At 47.9% G+C, this 26,410-nt stretch overlaps 2 protein-coding genes across 3 annotated transcripts in view; both read left to right on the top strand.

Moving 5' to 3' along the window:
• GPR17 (G protein-coupled receptor 17) overlaps positions 1-26,410 on the top strand; it is a 397,229-nt gene that overhangs the window by 298,026 nt on the left and 72,793 nt on the right. The gene's annotated exons all lie outside the window — the stretch shown is intronic.
• Positions 8,187-26,410, top strand: part of MYO7B (myosin VIIB) — a 76,496-nt gene continuing 58,272 nt past the window's right edge. For both annotated transcript variants that reach the window (XM_004276906.3, XM_049712164.1), the window contains exons 1-6: positions 8,187-8,204; positions 13,981-14,094; positions 15,121-15,273; positions 17,173-17,357; positions 23,131-23,252; positions 24,269-24,411. In XM_004276906.3, the coding sequence (XP_004276954.2) occupies positions 8,187-8,204; positions 13,981-14,094; positions 15,121-15,273; positions 17,173-17,357; positions 23,131-23,252; positions 24,269-24,411 (735 nt within the window). The remainder of the gene's footprint in view (positions 8,205-13,980; positions 14,095-15,120; positions 15,274-17,172; positions 17,358-23,130; positions 23,253-24,268; positions 24,412-26,410) is intronic.

Here is a 26,410-nt window from a genome sequence, read left to right as displayed (position 1 = left end):
TGATGAACTCTTTCAGGTTTTGCTGGTTTGAAAAATTGCTTATCCTTGAATTCTAAATGATAATTTTGCTGGGTAGAGTATCCTAGATTTCAGGTTTTTCCCTTTCAACATTTTAAATATATCATGTCACTTCCTTTTGGTCTGTAAAGCTTCTGCAGAAAAATCAGCTGAGAGTCTTATGGGGGTTCCCTTGTATATAACTCTTTGGTTTTCTCTTGCAGCCTCTAGAATTCTCTTTTTTCTTTAACTTTTGCCATTTTAATTATGATATGTCTTGGTGTGGGTCTGTTTGTATTCATCTTGTTTGGGACTCTCTCTGCTTCCTGTACCCAGATATATGTTTCCTTCTTCAGGCTTGGGAAGTTTTCAGCCATAATTTCATTAAATACATTTTTTACTTTCTTCTCTGTCTCTTCTTCTTCTGGGACTCCTACGCTGTAAATATTGGTACACTTGATGTTGTCTCAAAGATACCTTAAACTGTTTTCATTTTTAAAAATTTGTTTTTCTTTTTACTGTTTTGTTTGGGTGATTTCCACTATTCTACCTCCAGATCACTTATGCATCATTCTGTATCACCTAGTCTGTTGTTCATTCCTTCTAGAACACTTTTCATTAGAGTTATTGTATTCTTCAGTTCTGACTGGTTCTTTTTTATATTTTCCAGTTCCTTGTTAAAATTCTCCCTGTGTTCATCTATTCTTTTCCCTAATTCAGTTAGCATTCGTATTACTACTGCATTGAATTCTTTATCTAGTAAATTATTTCTGTTTCATTAGCTGCTTTTTTTTAGGGGTTTTCTCTTGTTCTTTCAATTGAGACAAATTCTTCTCTCTTCTCATTTTAATTATCTTTCTCTGTCTCTATGAATTTTAGTTAAATTGTTACCTGTGGTGGTCTTGAAAGTGTGTCCTTATGTGGGAGCATCCCTATACATTTTGTTTGTGCTCAGTGGCTTTGCTGGGAGAGATGGATTTGATGTGAACACAAGTGATGTCTTTCCTCAGGGTGTGTTGGCAGCTGTCTTCTTGGTAGTAGGTGGGGCTGGAGAAGGAGGGGCTAGGGCTAGAGCCAGGTGTGAAGTGGGGCTTACCCTTTGTTCAGTGGCAAACTTTGCCTTATCAAGGGTGGGGTTAGGTCTCAAGTTGCTGGAACAGAAGCCCTGAGTGTCTTGTGTGAGCTGGCTATATTCCCTTTAAGTGTATGCTCTTCCCCCTCCCAGCACCAGCACCTTCAGCCCCAGAGGGGAGCAGAGCTGGAGCAAGAGGCACTGGGCTGGGTATTCAATGAACGTTGGGCACAGAGTATGTTGATATGGCCACTGTCAAAGATCTGGAGTGCCTCTGATGTATCACTTGTGCAATCACCAGTAATGACAGCCCCCTCCCTACTCAGAAGCTGCTTAGTGTTTGAGCTGCCACAGAGTCTCACAGCAAAGCTTTTTCCTTGGCCATGGCAGCCCTCACTCCAGTGTGGAGCTGTGACATGGGGCAAACAGTGCTGGAGCATTTGCTCAGCTCGGGTTAGGGCATGCTCTGGGGTGGTCCTGGGAAACAAGTCAGCCAGCTGTGTGGTTTCAATCTGCCCTCTCCACCCTGCTTTGGGAGTAGGCAACTGTTCATATGCTCCTCACAAGCAAGGTACAGGATTTCCACCTCCTTCCTGTTAGTCCCACTTGCCCTCCAATGAGCCAAAGGGGCTTGTCTTCCCTTTGTCAGACCCCAGGGTTAGAGCACCCAATATGTGGCTCAAACTGCTCCCTCTCCAGGGAGGGTCTCTGCCCATGTAATCTCTCTTTTCTTCTGAGTCCCCTCCCAGGGGCACAGAACCCCACCTGACCGCTTCTCTTCCCTTCCTACCCAATTTTGTGTGTATCTTTCTCAGAGCCTTGGTTGTACAGGAGTCTTTCTGTCAGTCTCCAGTTAGTTTTCCACAAGAATTGTTCCACATGTAGATGTATTTTTGATATGTTCATGGGGGGAGGTGAGTTCTGTGTCTTCCTACTCCACCATCTTGATTTGGATCCTCATCTTTTTAAATACAGTCTTTCAGTATTATAAATTTCCTTCTAAGCACTGCTTTCACTGCATTCCACAACTTTTAGTAAGTTGTAGCTTCATTTTCAATTAGTTTAAGAATTTTCTTGAGACTTTGACTCGTGTTATTAGTATGTTTCTTAATCTCCAAATATTTGGGGATTTTCTAGTTATTTTGATTTCTAGTTTAATTTCTTTGTGGTCTGACAACAGACATTGTATGATTTTTATTTTTTTAAATTTCCTCAGGGGTGTTATGGCCCAGAAGGTGGCCTATCTTGGTGAATGGCCCATGTGAACTTGAGAAGAAGGTATATTCTGCTGTTGTTAGATGAAGTATTCTACAAGTGTCAATTAGATCCAGTTGCCTAAAGATGCTATGCATTTCAAGTATGTACTTATTGATTTTATGCCTGCCAAATATGTCAATTACTGATAAAGGGGTGTTAAAGCCTCCAACTATAATAGTGGATTTATCTTTTTCTCCTTGTAGGTTTACCAGTTTACCACATGTATTTTGATGCTCTGTTGTTACACACATACATGTTAAGTAAAGTTATGTCTTCTTTGGAAATTGGCCCCTTTATTATTATGTAATTCCCCTTTATATTCCTCATCATTTTCCTTGCCCTGAAGTCAGCACTACCTAAAATTAGTATAGCTACTCCAGCTTTCTTTTTTTTTAATATTTATTTATTTATTTGGTTGTGCTGGGTCTTAGTTGTGGCAGGGGAGCTCCTTAGTTGTGGTTCACGGGCTCCTTAGTTGCAGCTCCTGATCTCCTTAGTTGCGGCTCACTGGTTCTTTAGTTGTGGCACACGGACTCCTTAATTGTGGCACGCAAACTCTTAGTTGTGGCATGCGAGATCTAGTTCCCCAACCAGGGATCGAATCCAGGCCCCCTGCATTAGGAGTGCGGAGTCTTATCCACTTCACCACCAGGGAAGTCCCCAGCTTTCTTTTGATTAATATCAACATGGTATATTTTTCTCTATCTCTTTATCTTTAATCTATCTGTGTCTTTATATTTAAAGTGAGTTTCTTGCAGACAACATATAGTTGGGAGCCTCAAGCTTTTAAAAGATGAAATCTTCAGATCCTGGTGATCCTATAGATATGAGGATCATAGGATGACTCAAGTGCTTTCTTCAACAATTGCTAGTTCCATTCACTGAGATAAAGAATGAAGGGGAAAGAGCAGATTTAGGGACAGAGGAGATGTGTGGTCATGTTGAGTTTGTTGTGCCCATGGCCTATCTCCTGGAGATATCCAGAGACTAGGGCCTTGGTGGAGCTGGAGTTCCGGATAGAGATGAGGGTTTGAGACATTGACTTCAGACTCAGAAGTGCTTTGATTTTGTCAGTGGCCCTGGGAGAGGGTGGAAATGTGCAAGGGGAGTGGGCAGACTGAAGGAGAATAGAATGAGGACCACCATATCAATGAGAACTCTTTGGTTTCAGTGACAGAGTACAGATGGCTTAGCTCAAATAACAAAGGGCAAAAAGTCAAAGACAGGAGTTCTGTCTTTTGTTTCATTCCCTCCTGTCCTTCCAACTTTCTTCTCTCATATCAGCTATTTTCAGGACACTAGGACCATAGCCCCTGGCAGTTCTGGAATCACATTTCAGAACTTTGCAACTAGAGAAGAAAACTAATCCCCAGCTTCAATTCAGAACATCTCAGGGAAAGCCCTTTCTTGGATTGCATGCCATCTTTGAGGTACCATGATTCATGCTTCCTATCAGAAACATTTTGGACAAAGGGAGGAGAATTTCCCCCAAAAGAAAATAGGGGACGGCACATCAGGCAGACAAAAACAACCAGCATCTCCCTCAGACACCAAGAGATCAAAGTGAGGGAAAGGGCCCTGGGAGGAGATTGAGGGGACCCCCTAAAGCAAAGGAATGACAGGGAAGTGTAGTCCTGCAGAAAAAGTCCTGAAAAAGTCCTGTCATGGACTTGGGCAATGTTAGCCCTGGAGGGGTCGCTGCAGCGTTTGTGGGTACGTGTGTGTGACCCAAGGCTTGGGAAGGCATGAAGGGTGAGATAGTGGAGGCAGCATCATGGGGCAACTCTTTCAGGCAGTTCAGCTGTGGAATAGAAACAAGAGGAGGGCAATAGCTGGAGGTGGTCATGAGGCCAAGAAAATTCATTTTAAGATAGACAAAACTTGGATCTCTATGCAGGGAGAAAACTAGAAGAGTAAGAAAGAATGAAGATGTGAGAGGGAGGGGTAATTGTATTAGTTATCTACTGCTGCAAAACAAATTACTCCAAGATTTTGCAGCTTAAAATGACAAATATTTATTTCCTCACCCAATTTCTGAAATCCAAGAACAGCTTATCTGGGTGGTTCTGGGCCACGTGGTTTATATTCATTTTCTAGTGTTCATTTATATTCAGCTTCTGGAGCTGGAAGTCTCAGACCAAAGATGTTGGCAGGGGTGGTTCTTCCCAAGGTCCCTCTCCTTGGCTTGCAGACAGTTACCCTCTTGCTGCTTTGTCCTCGTATGACCATCCCTCTGCATGTACAGCTCTGGTATTTCTTCCTCTTCTTAAAAGGATATCAGTCATGTTGGATTACGTCCCACCCTCACAGCTTCAGTTTAACTTCACCACCTCTTCAAAAGGGCTTTATCCTCAAATACAGTTCCATTGTGAGGTACTGAGGGTTAGGACTTTCAACATATGAACTTGGAGAGGGGTTCACAATTCAACCCATAACAAGGTTGCAGTCAAGACGTTGGCTGGAGCTCTGGTCATCTGAAGCCTTGACCACGGCTGGAAGATCTGCTTTCAAGATCACTGGCTGTTGACTGGAGACCTGAGTTCCTCACCACATGGGTCCTCCTTGGGGCTGCTTGAGTATCCTCATGACACGGCAGCAAGTTCCCCCAGGCCGAGTGATCTCAGACAGAGCAAGGAGGAGGACACAGAGCCTTTTATGAACTAGTCTCAGAAGCTATACTCCATCACTCCGACCTCATTCTATTTGTTAGAAGGAAGTCACTAAATCCACATCCACAGTAGGGAGAATGAGTCTCCGTATTTGGAAGGGAGCAGTGTCAAAGAATTTGTGGGAGTATTTTAACCACCAGAGTAATTGATAAAGCAAAAGCCCTGATGGAGGAGGCCAGAGAGGGCAGGGCTGGAAGGGTTAGTGTGGGGCTGTCAGGGGGCCCCTTCCCCTGGGCAGTCCCTTAAATGTTCTCAGATATAGGGAAAGGTAGGGAGTGGGCAGAGCTGGAAGCTGAGGGTGATTTTTCTCTCTTTTTTCAATGACACAGATCAAGGTGTTCTGCAGAGTGAGTAGTGGGAGGGAGATTTGAAATAAGAGTGTTGTTGGGTTTTTTTTTCCAGAAAGAGCTGACCAGGGCCCACTCAAGTGTCCCTGAACATTTCTAAGGTCGTAGGGGAGGTGCTGGTCCCTGTCGTCAAGATGGTGTGACCCATCCTTGGTGGGCTCAGCTTGGTACTGGGACTTTGCAAGGTACAAGGAGGAGTCAACAACATTCACAAGACAAGGGTGGACCAGAGGGGGCCACATAGAGTGCAGCTTACTGTACTTTATTTTTGTATTCCATTTATGGGTACTTATAAAACCACTTTGTTCCAGAAAAGATGTAAGTCAGTTTCCAGGCAGGTTGGGATAGAAATGAAGCTCGGATGCCTGGTTGATAGAATGGAGAGAAAAGCAAGGGCTGAGGGGTCGTGATGAAATGAGGGAACAGTTGGCCATGGGCGGAGGGCCTGGTGCTGGCCTGGGGTGTGGCTGGAGGGTGGCAGCTGGAGGACATGGCTTCTGAAGTGGAGAAGTTCTGGGACACAGGAAGACCAGGGCCAGTCGTGGGGGAGTGGAGGTCAGTGGAGTCTGGGGACCAGAGGAGTGGGAGTCCAGAACACTTGGCAGGTTCATCCCCCAGGGATGGCAGGACTGGTGGGGGGCACCTATGGGACACATCCTGGTGTCTGGAGAGGGATTATGTCCATGGAGGTCAGTGCCATGGGTGAGGGGGTAAAGGGTGACAGAGCTAAAGAACGTGGGTGAGCCTCAGATTCCTACCTGGGGTGGAGAAGTGAGGGGACAGAGCCACAGTGGGGAGCGAGAGGCAGGCAATGCCCTCTGCGTCTTTCCCACCCACCACCTCATTGCAGTATGTGAGGCGCAGAGATGGACCAGCCCCCCCTTGAAAGAGCAGTAGCCTCAGACCCTTAAAAAGGAATCTCAATCTGATTACTACCGCCTTTTACATTGTAGGCACTCAACAAATGCTAGGAGGAGTAGATTGCCATAAACATATAAATGCTCACACACGAAAGAAAAATTGGAATAAGAAAATTCTTTGTCCAGCAGAACAGAGTGGCAAAGCTTCTCTGTCACATTCACCCACTACCTACACCTCCCAGCTTGGTCTGCTCAACCCAAATGTGCTGACCCCTCACATCCTTTGCACTTTTCCCTCTGCCTTTGCTAAAGTTGCAGCATCCCTAGAGAATCGCTCCCCCCTCCCTTTTATTTTGGTCTCGCGGCTTGCAAGATCTCAGTTCCCTGACCAGGGATTGGACCCGGGCCACGACAGTGAAAGCCCTGAATCCTAACCACTAGGCGACCAGGGAACTCCCGAGAAGGCCCCTCTTTCCTTCCACTGTGAATTCTTACAAATCTGGCAAAACCATTGTCAAAGGACATCCTCTCCAAGGGCTTCGTTCTCTGTTTCACTGAACAACTATTTCCTGGGTCCCTCCTTGGAGCAAGTCTGTGTTAGAAGCAGGGAGCATATGATGAACAAAAAAGCCAGTACCTGCCTCCCGCTGCTCAGTGGGGCAAGACTGGGGATGGGTGGGGCTCCTCCTTGAGATCAAGGCCTCCACCCTCCCCTCCTTTCCCCCCTCCCTCCCCTCACTCCCCCCTCCCCTCCTTTCCCCCCTCCCTCCCCTCCCTCCCCCCTCCCTCCCTCCCCTCCTTTCCCCCTCCCTCCCTCCCCTCCTTTCCCCCTCCCTCCCTCCCCTCCTTTCCCCCCCCTCCCCTCCTTCCCCCCTCCCCTCCTTCCCCCCTCCCCTCCTTCCCCCCTCCCTCCCCTCCCTCCCTCCCCTCCCTCCCCTCCCTCCCCTCCCTCCCTCCCCTCCCTCCCCTCCCTCCCCTCCCTCCCTCCCCTCCCTCCCCTCCCTCCCCTCCCTCCCCTCCCTCCCCCACCTGCTGGCAGCTACACAGGCCTGCCTGTGTGCTCCCAGGGCACCAGGGAGGCCGCCAGGTGCTGCGGACAGGTTTGAAAGGAGGCAGGTCCAGGTTGAATCCCCAGCTGTGCTACTGATCAACGGGTCACCTTTCCTTTGTTGAGTCCCATGAGTGAAATGGGGGATATCTGTGTTTTGGGGGTGTCCGTGAGGTTTATTTATTTATTCTTGGCTGCGTTGGGTCTTTGTTGCTGTGCGCGGGCTTTCTCTAGTTGTGGCGAGCAGGAGCTACTCTTCGTTGCGGTGCACGGCTTCTCATCGTGGTGGCTTCTCTTATTGCGGAGCACGGGCTCTAGGTGCACAGGCTTCAGTAGCTGTGGCTCGAAGGCTCTAGAGCGCAGGCTCAGTAGTTGTGGCTCACGGGCTTAGTTGCTCCGCGGCATGTGGGATCTTCCCGGACCAGGGCTCGAACCCGTGTCCCCTTCATTGACAGGTGGATCCTTAACCACTGCGCCGCCGGGGAAGCCCCTGTCCGTGAGGTTTAGATCAAGTATGTTGTGTCTCTAGTTCTGCTGGCTGCTTCCCTCAGCACTCCGTGTGGTGTAGGGTGATGACTGGTATTCACGGATGTCTGACCAGACACAGCTTGAGCTTCTGGACGGCAGGGATGGTGTCCTAGGGATGTTCAGAACCACCGCACTCCCAGTTGAGCCCAGTGCCAAGTGCAAACTAGACGTTCAGTAAAGATGAGATAGGATGGATGAAGCTGAGGGCGCCTCCTCTCACACTTGCGGTGGGACCATGACTCATCCGTCCATTCACTGAAGAGTCATTTCTCAGCCCCATGCCAGGCACTCAGAGCCACGCTGATGAACACACGTGGCTCCTGCCCTCCAGGGCTCCAACTCAGGGCCACAAGGACTGACATTCTGCTTTCTCTCTGCACACAGGTTGTCAGGAGTGGCTGCCTCAGGATGTCGGGCTTGAGACTGGTAAGAATGGCATCTCTTCCATCGAGGGGTTGTTCATGGGAGTTGCCACAGGCTGAGTCAAATCACTCCCAAGGAAAGAAGAAGAGAGGCAATGAGACCCTATAAGGAGAATACCGGAGACAGGGAGTTTGGAGGAAAGAGACAGATTGTATTACCTAAAGAAAATGACCTTGGCCAACCTTTGGGCTTTGGCAGGGGGACCACACTTGCACAGTAATCCCTCACTTATATTCAGGGCTTAAAATGTCCTGACAAAACACACTACAATATATAAACTAGGTAACCAACAAGGACCTACTGTATAGCACAGGGAACTATACTCAGTATCTTGTAGTAACCTATAATGGAAGAGAATGTAAAAAAAGAATATATATATATGTATAACTGAATCACTTTGCTATACACCTGAAATTAACACAACATTGTAAATCAACTATATTTCAATAAAAATTTTAAAAATAGAATAAAATGAAAAATAAAAGAACAGAAAAAAAAAATGTCTTGACAGGGTATTTCTCATTGGTTAGATCCTTCATTTATCTAAGTAAAGGCAGCACAGAGGCATCTCTAGGCCCATCTTTTCTATGGGAAGAGAAGACATGGCAGGTGGGCACATGGGATCAGGGCACAGCGCCCATTTCAGCCAATGTCCAGAAGAGCCAGCCCACCTCGGAAGACTGAGGATCAGGTCTCCCGGAAGTGGATTCTTCATGGCCTTGGGTCTTTGAGTTTCCTTGTAGTAATTTCTGTCTCAGGCTGGGGAAGGAACTTTCTGAATCATGGGTAGCAGCCAGTTGTCAGGTATTTCTTATCACAAAGAACAAGGAAGGTCACGTAGATCTCTGCTTTCCGTAATTCATCCTCTGTTTCTTGAATCTCAACATAGACTTTACTTTCTTTGCAGCTGATAGCTTCTGCTTTATCTCTTCTCACTCACTCTTCTCCTGATTCAGCTGTTTCTGCACAGTCATCTTTTTCTTCCAATAGAGTTCATGAAGCAGCTCTATTTTCTGTGCTCGGCTTCTCATTTATTTCCTAGGAGAGCTTTGGCCAAATGGAGTGAACAAAAGTCATGTTCTAGCTCTTTTGTTTATCTTTCCAGCTCATGTTGGCCTGACACCTTATCATTAAGTGTGGACTGGAAATGGTCTTTCTCTTTTTCATCTCTGGTTAATATCAAGTTCACTGTGAGATACCCATCATCTGTCTTTTTATTTATTTATGTATGTATTCATTTATTTATTGGCTGCGTCGGGTCTTCGACGCATGCGGGATCTTCGTTGAGGCATGCGGGATCTTCCGCCGTGGCGTGCAGGTTTCTCTCTAGTTGTGGCGTGCGGGTTTTCTCTTCTCTAGTTGTGGTACACAGGCTCCAGGGAACGTGGGCTCTGTAGTTATGGTGCGCGGGTTCCAGAGCGCGTGGGCTCTGTAGTCTTCGGCACGTGGGCTCTCTAGTTGAGGTGCGCAAGCTCAGTAGTTGTGGCACTTGGGCTTAGCTGCCCCGCGGCATGTGGGATCTTAGTTCCCTGACCAAGGATCAAACCTGTATCCCCAGCATTGGAAGGTGAATTCTTTACCACTGGACCACGAGGGAAGTTCCCATCATCTGTCTTTGACTGATAATCTTCTCTCTTTGGTAATCTGCCCGCTGTTTCAGCTGCATGCCGCAATTTTCACACTGGAATTTTATCCTTGTTGTAAGAAAGCTTTTCTAGGTCTCTGAGGTTCCTGATGTGATTCAATTAGTTCACTGAATCTAGTATGTTTCTCAGGCTGGTCTTCTGCATCCTGTGGCAGCTGTTCCTTACTGTTCTTTTTCATTTCGCTTTTAGTTTTATTAAGTTGTTTTGGGCACACAGTTTGAAGAATCAGTCCCCCACTTCCTCTTCCAGAGAGGTGACCACCTCGACCTTCTAGTCGATTCATTGATACTTCCCTCTGTGTCTCTAAAGGACATGTGTACAGGGCTGTTTGAGTTTTCGGTTCCAGGCAGCACCTATTACTGACTTCCCACTAGGTGAGAAGGGCCTTAGCTCCTTGTCCCTAACGCCCGCCCACAGCACTCATATTGTCTCTCCTTCCTCCCGAAATTGTTAAATCCTAGCTTTCATTAGATCTACATACAGAGTTTACCTGTTTTATCTAAGAAAATGTTCCTCTCAAACGAAATTACGGTTACCAGGGGGGAAGTGACAGGGGTGGGGAAGGATAGTTAGGGAGTTTGGGACTGACATGTACGTACTGCTATATTTAAAACAGATAACCAACAAGGACCTACTGTAGAGCACAGGGAACTCTGCTCCATATTATATAACAACCTAAATGGGAAAAGAATTTGAAAAAGAAGAGATACATGTATATACATAACTGAATCACTTTGCTGTACACCTGAAACTAACACCACATTATTTTTTTGTTGTTGTTTTTGTTTTTATTTTTGGCTGCGTCGGGTCTTAGTTGCGGCATGCAGGGTCTTCATTGAGGCACGCAGGATCTTTCTTTGTAGCACGTGGGCTCTTCGTTGTGGTGTGTGGGCTTCTCTCTAATTGTGGCCTGTGGGTTTTCTCTTCTCTGGTTGTGGTGCACAGGCTCCAGGGTGCGTGGGCTCTGTAGTTGTGGCTCGTGGGTTCCAGAGCACATGGGCTCTGTAGTTTGTGGCATGTGCACTCTAGTTGAGGCACTAGAGCTCAGTAGTTGTGGCATACGGGGTTAGATGCCCCATGGCATGTGGGATCTTAGTTCCCTGACCAAGGATCGAACCCACGTCCCCTGCATTGGAAGGTGAATTCTTCACCACTGTACCACCAGGGAAGTCCCTAACACAACATTGTTAATCAGCTATACTCCAATATAAAATAAAAAGTTTAAAAAAAGAAAGAAAGAAAATGTTCCTCTCGACTGAGCTGTGCAATGTATTGTAAGTGCTGTGCTTCCCTTTGCTAGACTTTGTAATTGTCCTTCTGCCCTATCTGCTTTGTTTTCTCTGTACTTATGATGACATAACCTTCCCCCGACCCCCGCCACCCAGCTTTCTCCCAGATATGTCAATGTCCTTTCAAAATGATTCATCTGGGAGTTCAATCAGTTTCATCCTCAGGAAGAAGTTTCTCCCAGCGTTGCTGAGGCCACATCTAAACGGCATCTTCTACTTCTGAGGCACACATCTCAGAATTGTCCTGGGGTCTCCTTCACAACCACCCTGAAGATTTCTTTCACCTCTCCTTTGCACTGAATCCCTCTTCTTGGACCCAAGGTTCTTCTCTCTCTTGGTTTACTCCCTTGTTTTGATCAAGCACAACCTGTAATAGCTTCCCGAGAAAGGGTACATATGAAGTATTTTTAACAACTTGCATGTCTGAAAATATGTTTATTCACATTTGAATGTCAGCTGGGCATAGGATTCCATACTAGATGTAATTTTCCCTGAGAACTGTGAAGACATGTACTCCTTCTGGTTTCCAGCCTTGCTATGGAGAGAAGGTAGACAACATTTTAATTCTTGAGCCTTTGTATAAAACTTATTTTTCTCTCTGAAAGCTTTTATGATCTTTTCTTTGTCCCAAGTATTTTGAAATTTCTTGATGTGTGTGTTGGTGTGGACCTATGTTCATTCTTTGTACTGTTGACTGAAGTTTGTCCCCTAATCGTTTTTTTCCAAAAGGCTTATGGGAAAATATTGTATCTTCAATAATGTTTGTTATCTTTATACTGGAAAGACAATTTGGCTGGGTAAAAAAATTATTGGATTTTTTTTTTCTGTTTTTTTTTATTGTGGTAAAAAATATAACATTCAATTTACCATCTTAACCATTTTTAAGTGTACATTTCAGTATTGTTACGTATATTCATGTTGTGCAACAGAGAACATTTTCGTCTTGCACACTTGAAACTTTATACTCATTAAACACTATTTTCCTTCCGTCCTCCTCCAGCCCCTGACAACCACCTTTCTACTTTCTGTTTCTATGATTTTGACTACTTTAGATACTTTCCATGAGTGGAATCATACAGCATGTGTCCTTCTGTGACTGGCTTCTCTTGCTCAGCATAATGTCCTTGAGGTCCATCCACACTGTAGCACATGACAGGATTTCCTTCTTTTTTAAGGCTGCATAATATTCCATGGTGTGTAGTATTCATTGTGCTATATCATTTTATATAAGGCACTTGAGTATCCATGGATTTTGGTATCTGCAGGGGCTCCTGGAATCCATCCCCCAAGTACTTTTAGGGATGATTGCATATACTACATTTTTGTTTATTTGTTCATCTGCCAATGGACATTTGGGTTGCTTTTACTGCTTGGCTATTTTGAATAACGCTGCAATGAACATGGGAATGCAAATATGTCTTTGATATTCTGCTTTGAATTTCTTTGGATATTTACCCAGAAGTGGGACTGCTGGATCATATGGTAATTCTATTTTTAATTTATTGAGGAACCTTCATACTGTTTTCCCCAGTGGCTGCACCATTTTACATTCCCACCAACAGTGTACAAGGGTTCCAATGTCTCTACATCCTCAATAACACTTGTTGTTTTCTGTACTTTTTTATAATGGCCATCCTAACAGCTGTATTGCTCTCTTCCTGAGATCTTTGTAGGAGATGTTTGGCCCTCGTATATGATTTGAATTTGTCCTGAATTATCTCCTTATAAGTGAACTTGCCTTTTTGTCTGCCTACCCCTCAAAAAATTATTTCCTAATTTTTTAGTCCAATACCTTTATGTCCTACAGTTGATTTTTCTTTGTCATTATTTCAAAGAAATAATGGTGTGTCTTCAATCCATAGATTCAAGGCTTCATTAATTTCTTGAAAGTTGTCTTGAATTTTATATTTAAGTAATTTTTCTGGTTTTTCCCCCGATTTTCTTCTTTGTGCACTTCAATTATTAGTATTTTTGTCCGCCTTCCATATCTATCCTTTTTTTCCTAACTTTGAAATTTTCTCTGTCATTTTGCTCACTTTTCTCCTGTCTTCTATGATCTTTACTACGATTTTAGCAAGTGCTTGTTCCCCTGTTGCTGCTTCCAGTTTTGCTTTCATCTCCGGCCCATGTTTACTTCTTTTCCTCCCTTTCTTTCTTGAGCTCTGCCAGTTCACGTCCCATCCTTTTCAGTTGTCTCGGCGTCTAATTTCTGAGCCCTCGTGCCTCAGCTCTACACCTCAATAAGTTTTTTGGAAATCATGGTAAGATACTTGGTCACAACTTTCCACTGCTCTGCGGCAGTTCATTTCCCCCGGTGAGTGTTATTCACCTGCTCATTTCCTCCTTTTGAATGTCAGTATATTTGCATGTGGATCTCTGCTTGTTCCTTTGGGATTCCTCCTCTTTGAGCAGCGTGAACTGTCCTGGATTAGAAAGAGGTTCACGTGGGTCCATGCCATGCTGCAGGCCCGGCACAAACCTAGTGAGATTTTAGTCTCCGTCTTTCCCCAGCCAACGGGTTTGGGTGCTACAGGGCTATTCGCAGGGCAAAGACTCTCTTTCTGCACCTCACAGAGAGATACTTTCCTGCAAAAAGCTGGGCCAGGGAAGCTTCCCCTGCCACCTCCCATTAACTTCCTGGCAAGAGAGAGAAAGGGCTGGGAGCAGGGTAGGAGAGAGGGAAGAAGAAAAAGAAAAAGGAGGAGGAGGGGAAGGGGGAGAGAGCATGCCTCAGCCACCGTGGGATCTCTTGGTTGGAAGGGACACCCCCCGGGGAGGTAAGTCTTGAGCAGGAAGGGGAAGGTGGATCAAGCGTCTGGCCACCGACTCCTCTCTGCTCTCCAGGGTGACCACGTGTGGCTGAACTTCACCTCTGCTGACAAGACCAGCGTGCCCATCGGGGGCGTCATCAAAGAGACAAAGCCTGGCAAGATCTTGGTTGAAGATGATGACTACAAGGTCAGTATGGCCTCGCTCTCCTGAGGGGCTCAGCCTTCTCAGCCCCATCCCCCCACCCCTCCTGGGCCCCGAGCCCCCTCCCTTCTCTGGTGCTGCGCCCAGCACCAGGGATTCCAGAGCCCAAGTCAGGGACCCATGTGGCAGGACAGACTACAGGGAAGTCCCGTCGTGGTGAATGTTGTGTGTCTGTCTTGGGAACTGCTCCTATAGTGAAGAAGCAGGGAGTGTGTTGGCAGATGGAAAATTAGGACAATTAGGGGACCAGGAAAGCGTGAAGTGGGAAACGGGCTGTGACAGAGAGAGGGGGAGGGCAGGAAGACTGTTTGCAAAGTAAAGGAAGCTGAGCAGGAAGGACAGGAGGAGGGAGGGAAAGGTGAGAAGGATGCCTGGAGGGGAGGCCCTGGAATGTGAGGAGATGGAGGAAGCTCAGCTCACGCTGAGCAAAACAGCCCAGAAGAGAGAGTAGGAAGCTCAGGGTGACCTGCTGGGAAGCGAGCTCCGTCCCCTGGGGGGCTGGGGAGCAGCAGGGGAGCGACAGTGGAGAAGGGCATGCAGAGTGAGGGGTCCAGCCGGTCATTTAAGTCCTCCTTGGGCAACCCTCTTTGCTGAGGCGCTTCAAAGTGAAGCATGTGGAGACTCGGCATCCAAGGAGAAAATTCTAGACTGTGACCTGTGAGCCCCACAGATTGGAAGCCAGTCAAATGTTAACAATAATACCTTCTATTTGCAAAATGATGTCATGCCATTTAAAGAACACTTTCACTTGCACTCTTTTATTCCAACCATCTGTGAGGCTCCCCAGCTGCAAACGGCCCCTGATCCCAATCACTGACCCTCAGTGCACACTGACCCTCGGCCCTAGACGTGTGCTGACTCCAGCCTCGGATTGAGCCGATCCCTTGACCTTCACCACAGACCAAAGCCGGCCAGGTGCCGGCCACCAGATCGTCTGATCCATTGAGGACGTGGGGGACAGGTTGGCCCAGGACAACCCCCGCTCAGGAAAGCCTGTGCCCTTTGTTCCAGGAACACTGGATCCGAGCAGAGGACCTTGGCACCCTCAGCCCCATGCACCCCAACTCTGCTCAGGGCGTGGATGACATGATCCTCCTGGGGGACCTGAACGAGGCGGGCATGGTGCACAACCTCCTGATCCGCTACCGGCAGCACAAGATCTACGTGAGTCCCTCCTGTCCACATGGGGCCCCCTGGTGTGCTGGGGCCACACGTGCTGACTTGGCTGGGGAAGCAAACTATGCCCCGGGCACACCTGGCTCAGTCCCTACTCCCCACGCCCTCATAGCATGACGATGCTCATCGATCTCTGCTCCCCAGTCTGAAAGAAGCAGGGGGGTAAAGCCTTCGAGTGTACAGAAAGCTGACATGCAGCATGCCAGCTCAGTACCCGGCACATAGGAGGCACTCAATTACTGCTGCCTCTTCGCTCCTCTGTGGCTGAGCGGAAGGCCTGCTCTGATGGCCGAGTGGACCGAAGGCCATGGGGCGTAGTCTTCTGCCTGGTTCCTTCCTAGGTATGTGGCAGACACAGGGTCACCAGGCAGAAGACCTCTGCCCTCCTACGAAGTAAGTTGCGTGATGACCAGGAGGGCCGCGTAGGTAAATGCGGGTCCTTCTCCCAAAGCCTAGCGGTGGATGGGAGGGTCTCATCCCTGTTCTAATGCAGACCTCCCAGGGGAGGTGGTATTCCAACACTGACACCAGCCCTGCCGTGAGTGGGTGTGACCCGGGGAAGTCACCACCTGCCTGGGCTTCTCAGAGGGAGGTGGCTCATTGACCTCTGACCAGCCCTGATGCTGGGATGCTCAGAGGAGTGGGAGAGTGAGCAGGGGCCCCCGAATAGAGGGCTGGGCTGGGAGAGAAGGAGGAGACCCTCGGGAAGGAGATGGGGATGGGGCACTCTGAGTCCACTTTGGATGAGTGAGCCTCAGCTGCTGGGACCAAAACCAGCGATTATCCAAGTTGAACTGCAGCTTATCTTTTCCAAAGAGCTTATGCTTGCTTTCTTTTATCTGGTGGTTGTCATAGTCCTGAGCCAGAGAGATTATCGTCTCCCTTCCTAAAATGAAAACGAAGACTCGACTTCATGACAAGTCATGAAACCATGACTGTTGAGGTGGCCGTCCCCGTCCCAACCCAGAGGGGCAGGCAGGCCCAGTGGAGGCTCCAGATGAGTGGGAGGGTCCAGGAGGGGTCCAGGAGGGCTACTGTGGTGGCCCAGCCTCACGGAGGCCCCTGTGAAAGGCAGGTGAAGACTTGCTTCATACATTCACTCCATTTTTTTTTTTTTTTTTGGCTGCGCTGGGTCTTCGTTGCTGCACATGGGCTTTCTCTACCTGCAGCGAGCCAGGGCTACTCTTCATTGCGGTGCGCAGGCTTCTCATTGCGGTGGCTTCTCTTGTTGCAGAGCACGGGCTCTAGGTGCACGGGCTTCAGGAGTTGCAGCACGCTGGGCTCAGTAGTTGTGGTACGCGGGCTTACTTGCTCCGTGGCATGTGGGATCTTCCCAGACCAGGGATCGAACCCGTGTCCCCTGCATTGGCAGGCAGATTCGTAACCACTGCTGTTTTTTTGCGGTACACAGGCCTCTCACTGTTGTGGCCTCTCCCGTTGCGGAGCACAGGCTCCGGACGCGCAGGCTCAGCGGCCATGGCTCACAGGCGCAGCCGCTCCGCGGCATGTGGGATCCTCCCGGACCGGGGCACGAACCCGTGTCCCCTGCATCGGCAGGCGGACTCTCAACCACTGTGCCACCAGGGAAGCCCCATTCAGTCCATTTTTATCAAGCCTCTTCTGAATACCAGACAGAGCGCCAAACATTAAGCACGACCACCTCATTTAATGTCCTTGTGAATGCACGCCTGCCTGGGAGCTCTCTTTCCTGGTGAAGGATCTGAGCTGCTGAGGGTCTCGTCTCTCGGTCCAGAATCAGACCCCGCCTCCCCGCCACAGTCAGCCAGCCCTGGTGGCCCTCGGGGGGTGGCATCCAAGGCCAAGATCAGGGCCAGGCAGCGCTGATCCTCAGAGTAGGGGTCACTAACCACCTTCTCCCTTCCCCAGACGTACACAGGCTCCATCCTTGTGGCCGTGAACCCGTACCAGGCGCTGCCCCTCTACACCGTGGAGCAGGTGCAGCTGTACTACAAGCGCCATGTGGGCGAGCTGCCACCGCACATCTTTGCCATCGCAAACAACTGCTACTTCAACATGAAGCAGCACAAGATGGACCAGTGCTGCATTATCAGGTGAGGTCCTGGGCGGGCAGGTGGGCCAGACACTGCCTCTGAGCATCTCATAAAGGAGGGCGCATCTCCTCTCCCAAAACCTCTCCAGAGTAGTGTGTGACTTAGGGGCTCCCGTTCAACTGCAAACACCCCCCTTCACGGCCACAAAGTCCTTCTGAGGCTGCCTTCCGTCAGATCCTGCTCTTCCACTGTATCATCAGGGCCTGGACCGCCCCAGCCTTCCGTGAATATTTCCTGAGACAAGGAAGGAAGGGTGGGGATGGGTTAGTTTACAAATGGGACCCAAGATAGGCACTTGGGGTGCAAGGATCCAACAGGTGAGGCCCCTCAAAAACAACCTCAGGGAGACTTCCCTGGCAGTCCAGCGGTTAGGACTTCGCCTTCCAATGCAGGGGACATGGGTTCGATCCCTGGTTTGGAAGCTAAGATCCCACATGCCTCAGGGCCAAAAAAACAAAACATTACACAGAAGCAATATTGTAGAAAGTTCAATAAGGACTTTAAAAATGGTTCACATCAAAAAATCTTAAAAACAAAAAAACCTCAGGGCAAGTCTCAGGGAGGACAGATCTCAGGTACTTGGGCCCAGAAGGGATGTGTCCCTCTCCAGTCCAGGTGATGCTGCTGCTTCAGAGACTCGGGCCTGGCCTGGCTTCTCTGCCTCTGCCCTCCTGATACCCATGGAAGGGAGGCAGAGCGAGAAAGAAAGCGGGGAGAGGGAATTTGGCTCCAGGACACCTTGCTTAGTTCTCTAGTAGAGTCATCCATTCACTCAGTCACTCATGCATTTGTTCATTCATCCACTCATCCATCCATTCACCCATTCATTCACTCATTCATTCATTCATTCGAGGTTCTTTTGTGCTCCAATTCTGTCTCCTATCCTGTCCTAACATGAGGAGACAGCAGCAAAGGAAAGGGACTAAAATCCCTGCCTTGTGGACCTTACATTCTAGAAGAGGAGACAGGCAATAAACAAGCAAATTGTTTCAGCGGGTAATAAGAACTTTGAAGGAAAACACTGCAGGGAAAGAGGAGAAAGAGAGTGATGGGGCCGCTGCTTTAGGTAAAAGGGCAGATCGGGCTGGCCTCTCTGAGGAGGGGACCTTGGAACAGAGACTGGAACGAAGTCCTACAGCTTAGGTTATCATGTTTCACGCTGTCAGCAACTCTCTGTAGTAGACACTCCTATTCCTGTTTTACTGCTGGGGAAACCTCCCACCGGTTGACATTCTTTTCTAGAGACGCACAGCTGTTAAACAGGGAATTTAAACCCAGGGCTCTGGGAAAAGAAGACAGAGCGATGTCTTGCCAGGAAGCCTCACCGCCAGGACAGCAGCGCCTGTAGAAAAGCACAGAGCACCCGGGTGGCTGTTTGCGTGAGCATCACTTGAGTCCAACTGCCTCCCCGGGGCGCGAGAGAGGCACCTGAGCCCTCTGGCTTCGGAGTCATCTCTACATGCAGGGGTGTTCTCCTGACTGGCTCCCCTGGCATAGTGATCAGGGACAATTGGATGAAAACTTTTTTAAAAAATTAACATTTTCAGAGGAAACCGTGTTTGTCTGAGGTTTGCTTCAAAACAGTACAGGAAGGGAAACAAAACTGGTCAGGAGTTGCATTTCATATCCGTGACTGGAAGTCTGTACCTCTTAATCTCTCTCACCTATGTCTTTCCTCCCCCAACCCCTGACCCTCAGGCAACCACCTGCTTGTCCTCTGCATCTATAACTTTGTTGATGTTTTGTTCTGTTTGTTCATTTGTTGTGTTTTTTAGATTCCACCGGAAATCATACAGTATTTGTCTTTCTCTGACTTACTTCACTTAGCATAATACCCTCTAGGTCCATCCATGTTGTAGCAAATGGCAAGATTTCATTCTTTTTTATGGCTGAGTAATATTCCATCGTATATATATCATTTAGTCCCTTTACATTTAAAGTAATTGTTAATAGGTATGTCCTTATTGTCATTTTGCTATTGTCTTCGGGTTGTTTTGTAGTTCTTTTTGTTCCTTTCTTCTTTTGTTCTCTTCCCTTGTGATTTGAGGACTATCTTTAGCGTTATGTTTGGATTCCTTTATCTTTCTCTGTGTGTATCTATTATAGATTTTTGGTTTGTGGTTTCTGTGAGGTTTATATATTGCTATGTAGATATGTATGTCATATATCATACATATAATCATGTATATAATCATACGTATACATGATATATAATACATAATCATACATATATACATGCTTATTTTAAGTTGCTGATCTCATAAGCTAAAACATATTTTAATAACACTGCATTTTTACTACCCCCGCCCATTTACTATTTTCCACATCATATTTTATATCCTTTTGTTTTGTATATCCCTTGACTACTTATTGTGGATTTAACTCCTTTTGTCTTTTAACCCTCCTACTAGCTTTGTATGTGGTTGACTTACTACCTTTACTGTATATTTACCTTTAACCATGAGCTGTTTTCCTGTCATAATTTTCATGTGTCTAGTAGTGGCCTTTTCTTTTTTGCTTAGAGAACTCCCTTTAACATTTTTTGTAAAGCTGGTTTGGTGGTGCAGAATTCCTTCAGCTTTTGCTTGTCTGTAAAGCTTTTGATCTCTCCGTCAGATCTGAACGAGAGCCTTGCTGGGTAGAGCATTCTTGGTTGTATGTCTTCCCTTTCCTCACTTCAAATATACTGTGCCACCCCCTCTGGCCTGCAGAGTTTCTGCTGAAAAGTCAGCTGACAGCCGTATGGGAGTTCCCTTGTATGTTACTTGTTGCTTTTCCCTTGCTGCTTTTAATATCTTCTCATCCCATTATCATTTTAATGACAATGTGTCTTGGTGTGGCCCTCACTGGTTGATCCTGCTTGGGTCTCTCAGTGCTTCTTGGACCTGGATGTGTGTTTCCTTTCCCAGATTAGGGAAATTTTCAGCTATCATGCCTTCAAATATGTTTTCTGCCCCTTTCTCTCTTCCCCTTCTGGGACCCTTGTAATGTGAACGTTAATATGCTTGATGTGGTCCCAGATTAAACTGCCCTCATTTCTTTTCATTCTTTTTCCTGTTGAGCATCAGTGATTTCCACTACTCTGTCTTCCAGCTTCCTGATCCATGTCTCTGTATCATCTGATCTACTGCTGTTCCTTCTAGTGCATCTAGCTGATGGGTGGGGCCAGTTCCCGCCATGGCTAGCTGCAGGGTCTGGGGTGTCCCAAACCTGGCTTCGGCCTGTTGGTGAGGGGGGCTGGATCTCAGGGTGTCCCGGGGCTATTGCTGGCTCACTGTGGACAGAACTGGGTTCCCAAGGTGTCTCAGAGTTGGTGTCAACCTGCTGGTAGGCAGGGCCCGGGGATTTCCAAGGTTGGTGTTGGCCTGTTGGTGGGTGTGGGCTGGTCCCAGGGGTCCTGAGGTTAGTGCTGGCTCACTGGTGGGTGAGGCTGGATTCCAGGTCCTCTGGTGGACAGAGCCAGGTCCTAGGGCAGCTGTCTGGGGGGTCTTAAGGCAGCCTCCTGCTGGTGGGTGGGGCTGTGTCCCCACCTAGCAGTTACTTGGCCTGAGATGTCCCAGCACTGGCAGCAACAGGCTGTTGACGTCTTGGCACTAAAGAGCTCGAGGGAGGATTCCACAATGGCACCCCCCAGCCCCAGTGTCCACTTGCTCAGCAAGCTCCCCAAATGGCTGCCACCAGTGTCCGTGTCCCCAGGGGGAGCTGCAGTTACCCCTTGCCTTCAGGACACTCTCCGAGATCAGCAGGTCTGACCCAGCCTCCTTTCAAATCACTACTTCTGCCCCAGGCAAGCAGTGTGAGGTTTTGTGTGCGCCCTTCAGGAGTGGAGTCTCTATCCCCCACAGCTCTCTGGCTCTTCTTAAAGTAGGTCCCATGGGCCTTCAAAGGCAAACATTGTGAGGGTTTGTCTTCCTGGTTCAGGAGCCCAGTGCGGGGCTCAGACCCCTCTCTCCTTGGGGAGAACCTCTATAATTGTAATTATTCTTCCACTCGTGGGACCTACCCGGGGGTATGGGTCTTGACTGTACTGCATCTCTGCCCCTCCTACCATCTCATTGTGGTTCCTTCTTTGTTGTTGTTGGTTTAGTTGTTTTTTTGTTTTTGAGTTGATATAATTTAACTGTGAACTAAATGTATTTTATTCTTTAAACATAATGCCATTTAACATTTAGTCCCAAGACAATTAAGCAAATATTTTTGTTTGTTTTGTTTTGTTGTTGTTGCCGTTTTGGGGTTTTTGTCTTTTTAATTTTATTAGAGTAGAGTTGATTTACAATGTTGTGTTAGTTTCAGGTGTACAGCAAAGTGATTTAGTTATACATACACATATATACATTCTTTTTCAGATTCTTTTCTCATGTAGGTTATCACAGAATATTGAGTCCAGTTCCCTGTGCTGTGATTCCTTCTTTATGTATTTAGTTAAAGAATTTCTTTTCCTCTAGTCGTCCAGTTTTTGTCATCAATAATTTCTCTGTAAATAGTTGTAATTTGGGGGGACTTCCCTGGTGGTCCAGTGGTAAAGAATCCACCTTACAATGCAGGGGACGTGGGTTCGATCCCTGGTCGGGGAACTAAGATCCCACATGCCGCGGAGCAACTAAGCCCGCACACCACAACTACTGAGCTCACGTGCCTCAACTAGAGAGCCTGTGTGCCACACACTACAGAGCCCACGCGCCCTGGAGCTCAAGCACCACAACTAGAGAGAGAAAATCTGCCCACCACAACTAGAGAGAAGCCCGTGAGCCACAAAGAAAGATCCCACATGCCTCAGTGAAGATCCCGCGTGCCGCAGCTAGGACCCAACACAGCCAAAAATAAAATAAATAAATAAATAATGAATAAATCTTTTAAACAAATAAACAGTTGTAATTTTGGGGGGCTCATGGCAGGAGGCAAGCTCAGGGTCCTCAAGGTCCTTCTCTAGCACTATCTTGACCACTGCACTGCCCTAAAATATGGAAAAAACTGGTTTTCATATCCATTATGAAATTAATATATATTCACTATGAAAATTTTTAAAAATTTCAGAAAAATATTCTCAGCAAAAATATTGCCAGACATTTTTGGAAGAAAAAGCTTCCTCTACCCACTTGGTTAAAATTTGACTGAATACTGCCTACATTTACCACTTCGCTTAACTAGTAAGCGTTGCTCGTGTGACTGCAGGCTCTGTGCAGACCTGGATTAAGTGGCTGCACAATGTTCTCTGACTGGATGGACTGTAACTAATTTCCCCCATTTTTGTTGCTTCCCATGTAATCGCAATGATAAATAAATAACACTTCAATGAGCAGGAAGCTTTGTGGAGAAGGCTTTTTCTCATTTTAGGAGTCTTTCCTTAGACTAATGGCGGAATAATTCTGAAGCGTTTTGATACCTATGCCAGACTGCTTTCCCAAAAGGCTCATGCAGTTCCCCCTCTGGCCAGCATGAGCTCACCGCTCACAGAGAGAACGTTATTATCAGGGCATCGCATCACCTGGTCTTATTCATTCATGGAGTTACTGAACACTGTGCCAGTGACCCTGGAATGAACCACATACAACCATACCTGCATAGTCGAGCAGGAAAGATGAACACACTAATAAACTAACACAGAGTAGGCAGGGGACGTCAGGGAGAACGCAGTGGGATTTCTGCACAGGGAGAGAGCATCCTTGTTCAGACCGGCCCAGAAAGCGGGCATGTGATGGGTCTGCAGGAGAGCTGACAGGTGTTGAAAACTAGTTGTTCTACTGACTGAGGTTCCTGCATGCCCTCTTTGCAGTGGCGAGTCTGGAGCAGGGAAAACAGAGACCACCAAGCTCATCCTGCAGTTCCTGGCCACCATCAGCAGCCAGCATTCGTGGATTGAGCAGCAGGTCCTGGAGGCCAACCCCATCCTGGAAGGTATGCAGTCACGCACGGGACCAACCTCCTTTCCAGGACCTGTGGGCTGGCACCTTCCTGCCAGGGGGTGCCTGTGGGGAAGGGCAGGATAAGCCATACTCTTTTAGCGACTTCTCAGGATTTCAAAAGGGCTCCAAGGGACTTCCCTGGCTGTCCAGTGGTTAGGACTCTGCGCTCGTACTGCAGGGGAAGCGGGTTCGATCCCTGGTCAGGGAACTAAGATCCCACATGTCGCGCAATGCAGCCAAAAACTAAAAAATAAAATACAAAGGGCTCCAAGATGAAATCAATTTGCGAAATGCTGGGAATGGATTATTGATACATGGAAGGATCCCAAAGGCATTCTACGGTTAAGAGTAGACAGATCCTCTATTCTTTTCAATTATGTGTGCAGGAGAGGATGTGTGTGCAAAGGATCTCTCTTAATGCAGTCACATCATAAAACCCTGCAGAAACAGCTCTATGGAATGTACTTTGGATCGTGCTGCAGCCCAAATGCCATCTGGTCTAAGCTCCTTATCTGCGCTCTGACCCGTGCCAGCTCTTGCCACTCTCTCTGCGAGCTTGCCCTCTCTAACCCAGCCTCCACCCTACAGCCTGAGCAATCTTTCTAAAATGTAAATCAGCCTCCACACTCCCTCAGAAGGTTTCCCCCTTCCCCCGTCACCTGTGGGACTAATGCCAAACTTCTCAGCTTGGCATTCAAGGCTCTGCGCTACTTGGCTCCGCCTGCTAACGGTTCCATCCATCTTCCACTGTTTTCCTCCTGTATCCTATGGTCCAGCCGAATTTCCCTCCCTGGAAGCACACCCCATGCTTCCTTACCTCCGAACCTTTAGCTGCACTTTGCCTTCCTCTTAGCGAACCCTTGGCTGCCGCCACTGTCCAGTGTAATCCTACCCATCCTTCGAGTCTGGGCTTGGCCACCTCCTCTGAGAAGCCTTCCCAGAGGATCCCAGTAAAAGTAAATTTTCTCTTCTCTGCTCCCGTCATGGGCATCATCCGTCGGCCCTCAGCCTTCGGAAATGCCAAGACGATCCGAAACGACAACTCAAGCCGCTTTGGGAAGTACATCGACATCTACTTCAACTCCAGTGGAGTGATTGAGGGGGCGTGCATCGAGCAATTTCTCCTGGAGAAATCCCGGGTCTGCCGGCAGGTAAGGCCTCTGCCTGCTGCACTGGTCCTGGGGGAACCTCCTCCCACCCCAGGATGGGAGTCAGGGGATTGGGGAGGCTTCCAAGAGGGGTCCCTTCCATCACTCTCACCCCTCCTTTCCTCCGCCCCAGACTCCCATAGGCCTTAGCTTGCTGTCATTGAACCCTGGTCCGAGACGGGCCAAGGACCCTTAGAATAGGATAATGATGGTCCTTCCCCAATATTCAAGGAAATGATTTATTCAAGGATTTTCTCTTTCGAATTTTCCATCTGTATAGTTGGCCTCATCCTTTGGTGCTTACTACTCTTCACCTCTACTAGAATTAATTCTGAGGCCAGGCCAGTCCCCATCTGGGGGTGGATGTATCATCAGGTGTGTTGGGGCCCCTGGCAGGAGGACCTAGATGACACTGTCCAAAAGACCACCTGCAGGAAATGAGGTGGCACGCGGTCTGTGTCGTCAACACAGGGCCTTGTACTCGCAGGGGCCCGGTCTCGGTTTGATGCTCTGTCGTTGCCATCTTGAAATTCTTAATAACTCTTTAGCAAGAAGCCCCATGCTTTTATTTCGCACTGCACCCCACAAGTCAAGTAGACAGTCCTGGGTAACAAGGAACCCAAAGTGTGGCAGCCACATCGGCTGAGTTAACACGGCTTTGTTGGGGGTAAGGTGCTCTCTCATATGATGGTATAACCCCTAACACGTGTGTGCACGAGCGCACACGTACCACACACACACGATGTTTCAGATTGGGGATATGCCACCAAAGGGACTGGCGCTGTGTGTTAGGACAGACAGACACCTGGGCAAGCTGAAGAAGGAAGCTCACCTTTAGTGACCCCCACCTGGTGCCAGGTGTTTCCCCTGCATTATCTCATTAGACCTTCACCACAACCATGAGAGACGGGTCTCTTTCTCCCCATTGTAGAGATGAAGAAACAGTCCAGGTAAGTTAAGTCACGTACCCAGGGTCACAGAACTAGTAGAAGGTAGTCTCTCCGACTCCAAAGTTTGCCCTTTCCAGAAGCCTGTAATTCTTCGCACGGTGGTTGGTGAATTCGGAGAATTTGTTCCTCAAAGAGGTACCCCAGAATGGACAGGAGACTTCTAGAGCAGATGAGAGACAAGTCCTGTCCATGAGAAGATTAAAAAATCTTGGCATATCTATACTGTGGAAGGCTGGGTCAGCTAAAAGGCTGAGGGGGTGTGTCTGTGTCAGTGTAGACAGACGGCTAAGAGACCCGTTTAGATGAAAAAAAGAGGAAGCTGAAGAACAATAAGTATGTGCTTGCCTAAAAAATAAACTTTTTATAGATATACTCTAAGTAAATACATTAGTGATGTCTACAAAGGAACACAGACCATCAAACTGTTCTGAGGAGGTCATTTGCGGAGTGGCAAGTTGGGGCAGAAAGAAACTCACCCTTTAACGCTCTATACTTGGAATTGTTTGAATTTCACAACGGGGATGTGAAATAAAGTTTAAAAATAATGTTTAGGGCTTCCCTGGTGGCACAGTGGTTGAGAGTCCGCCTGCCGATGCAGGGGACACGGGTTCGTGCCCTGGTCCGGGAAGATCCCACATGCCGCGGAGCGCCTGGGCTCGTGAGCCATGGCCGCTGAGCCTGCGCGTCCGGAGCCTGTGCTCCGCAACGGGAGAGGCCACAGCAGTGAGAGGAACGCGTACCGCAAAAATAATAATAAGAATAATAATAATAATAATGTTTAAAATTGCAGAGGCCCAGCTAGGTAAACCTGTGGATGCCAGGTCCTGGGGGTCACAAGGTGAATAGGAAGGCTTCACCGTAGACTGTCAAGAGTCCGGGGTTCTGAGTCAGAGGGCCCGGGTCTGAATCTGGACTCACTGCCTCATCTGTGACTCCGGGCTGCAAGGAGCGGTCAGGATGCAGGGAAGCCCCGGGGAGTGACGAGTTCCAAGGCAAGGTGGCCTTTCCGCGCAGAACAGTCAGGATGAGCTGGCCTTGGAGGAGGACAGCGA

The sequence above is a fragment of the Orcinus orca genome, chromosome 7 (genome assembly GCF_937001465.1).
Source record: "Orcinus orca chromosome 7, mOrcOrc1.1, whole genome shotgun sequence".
In the NCBI taxonomy this organism is placed as follows: domain Eukaryota; kingdom Metazoa; phylum Chordata; class Mammalia; order Artiodactyla; family Delphinidae; genus Orcinus; species Orcinus orca.
The sequence above is the reverse complement of the archived record's forward strand: the minus strand, read 5'-3'. Positions and strand labels throughout refer to the sequence as shown.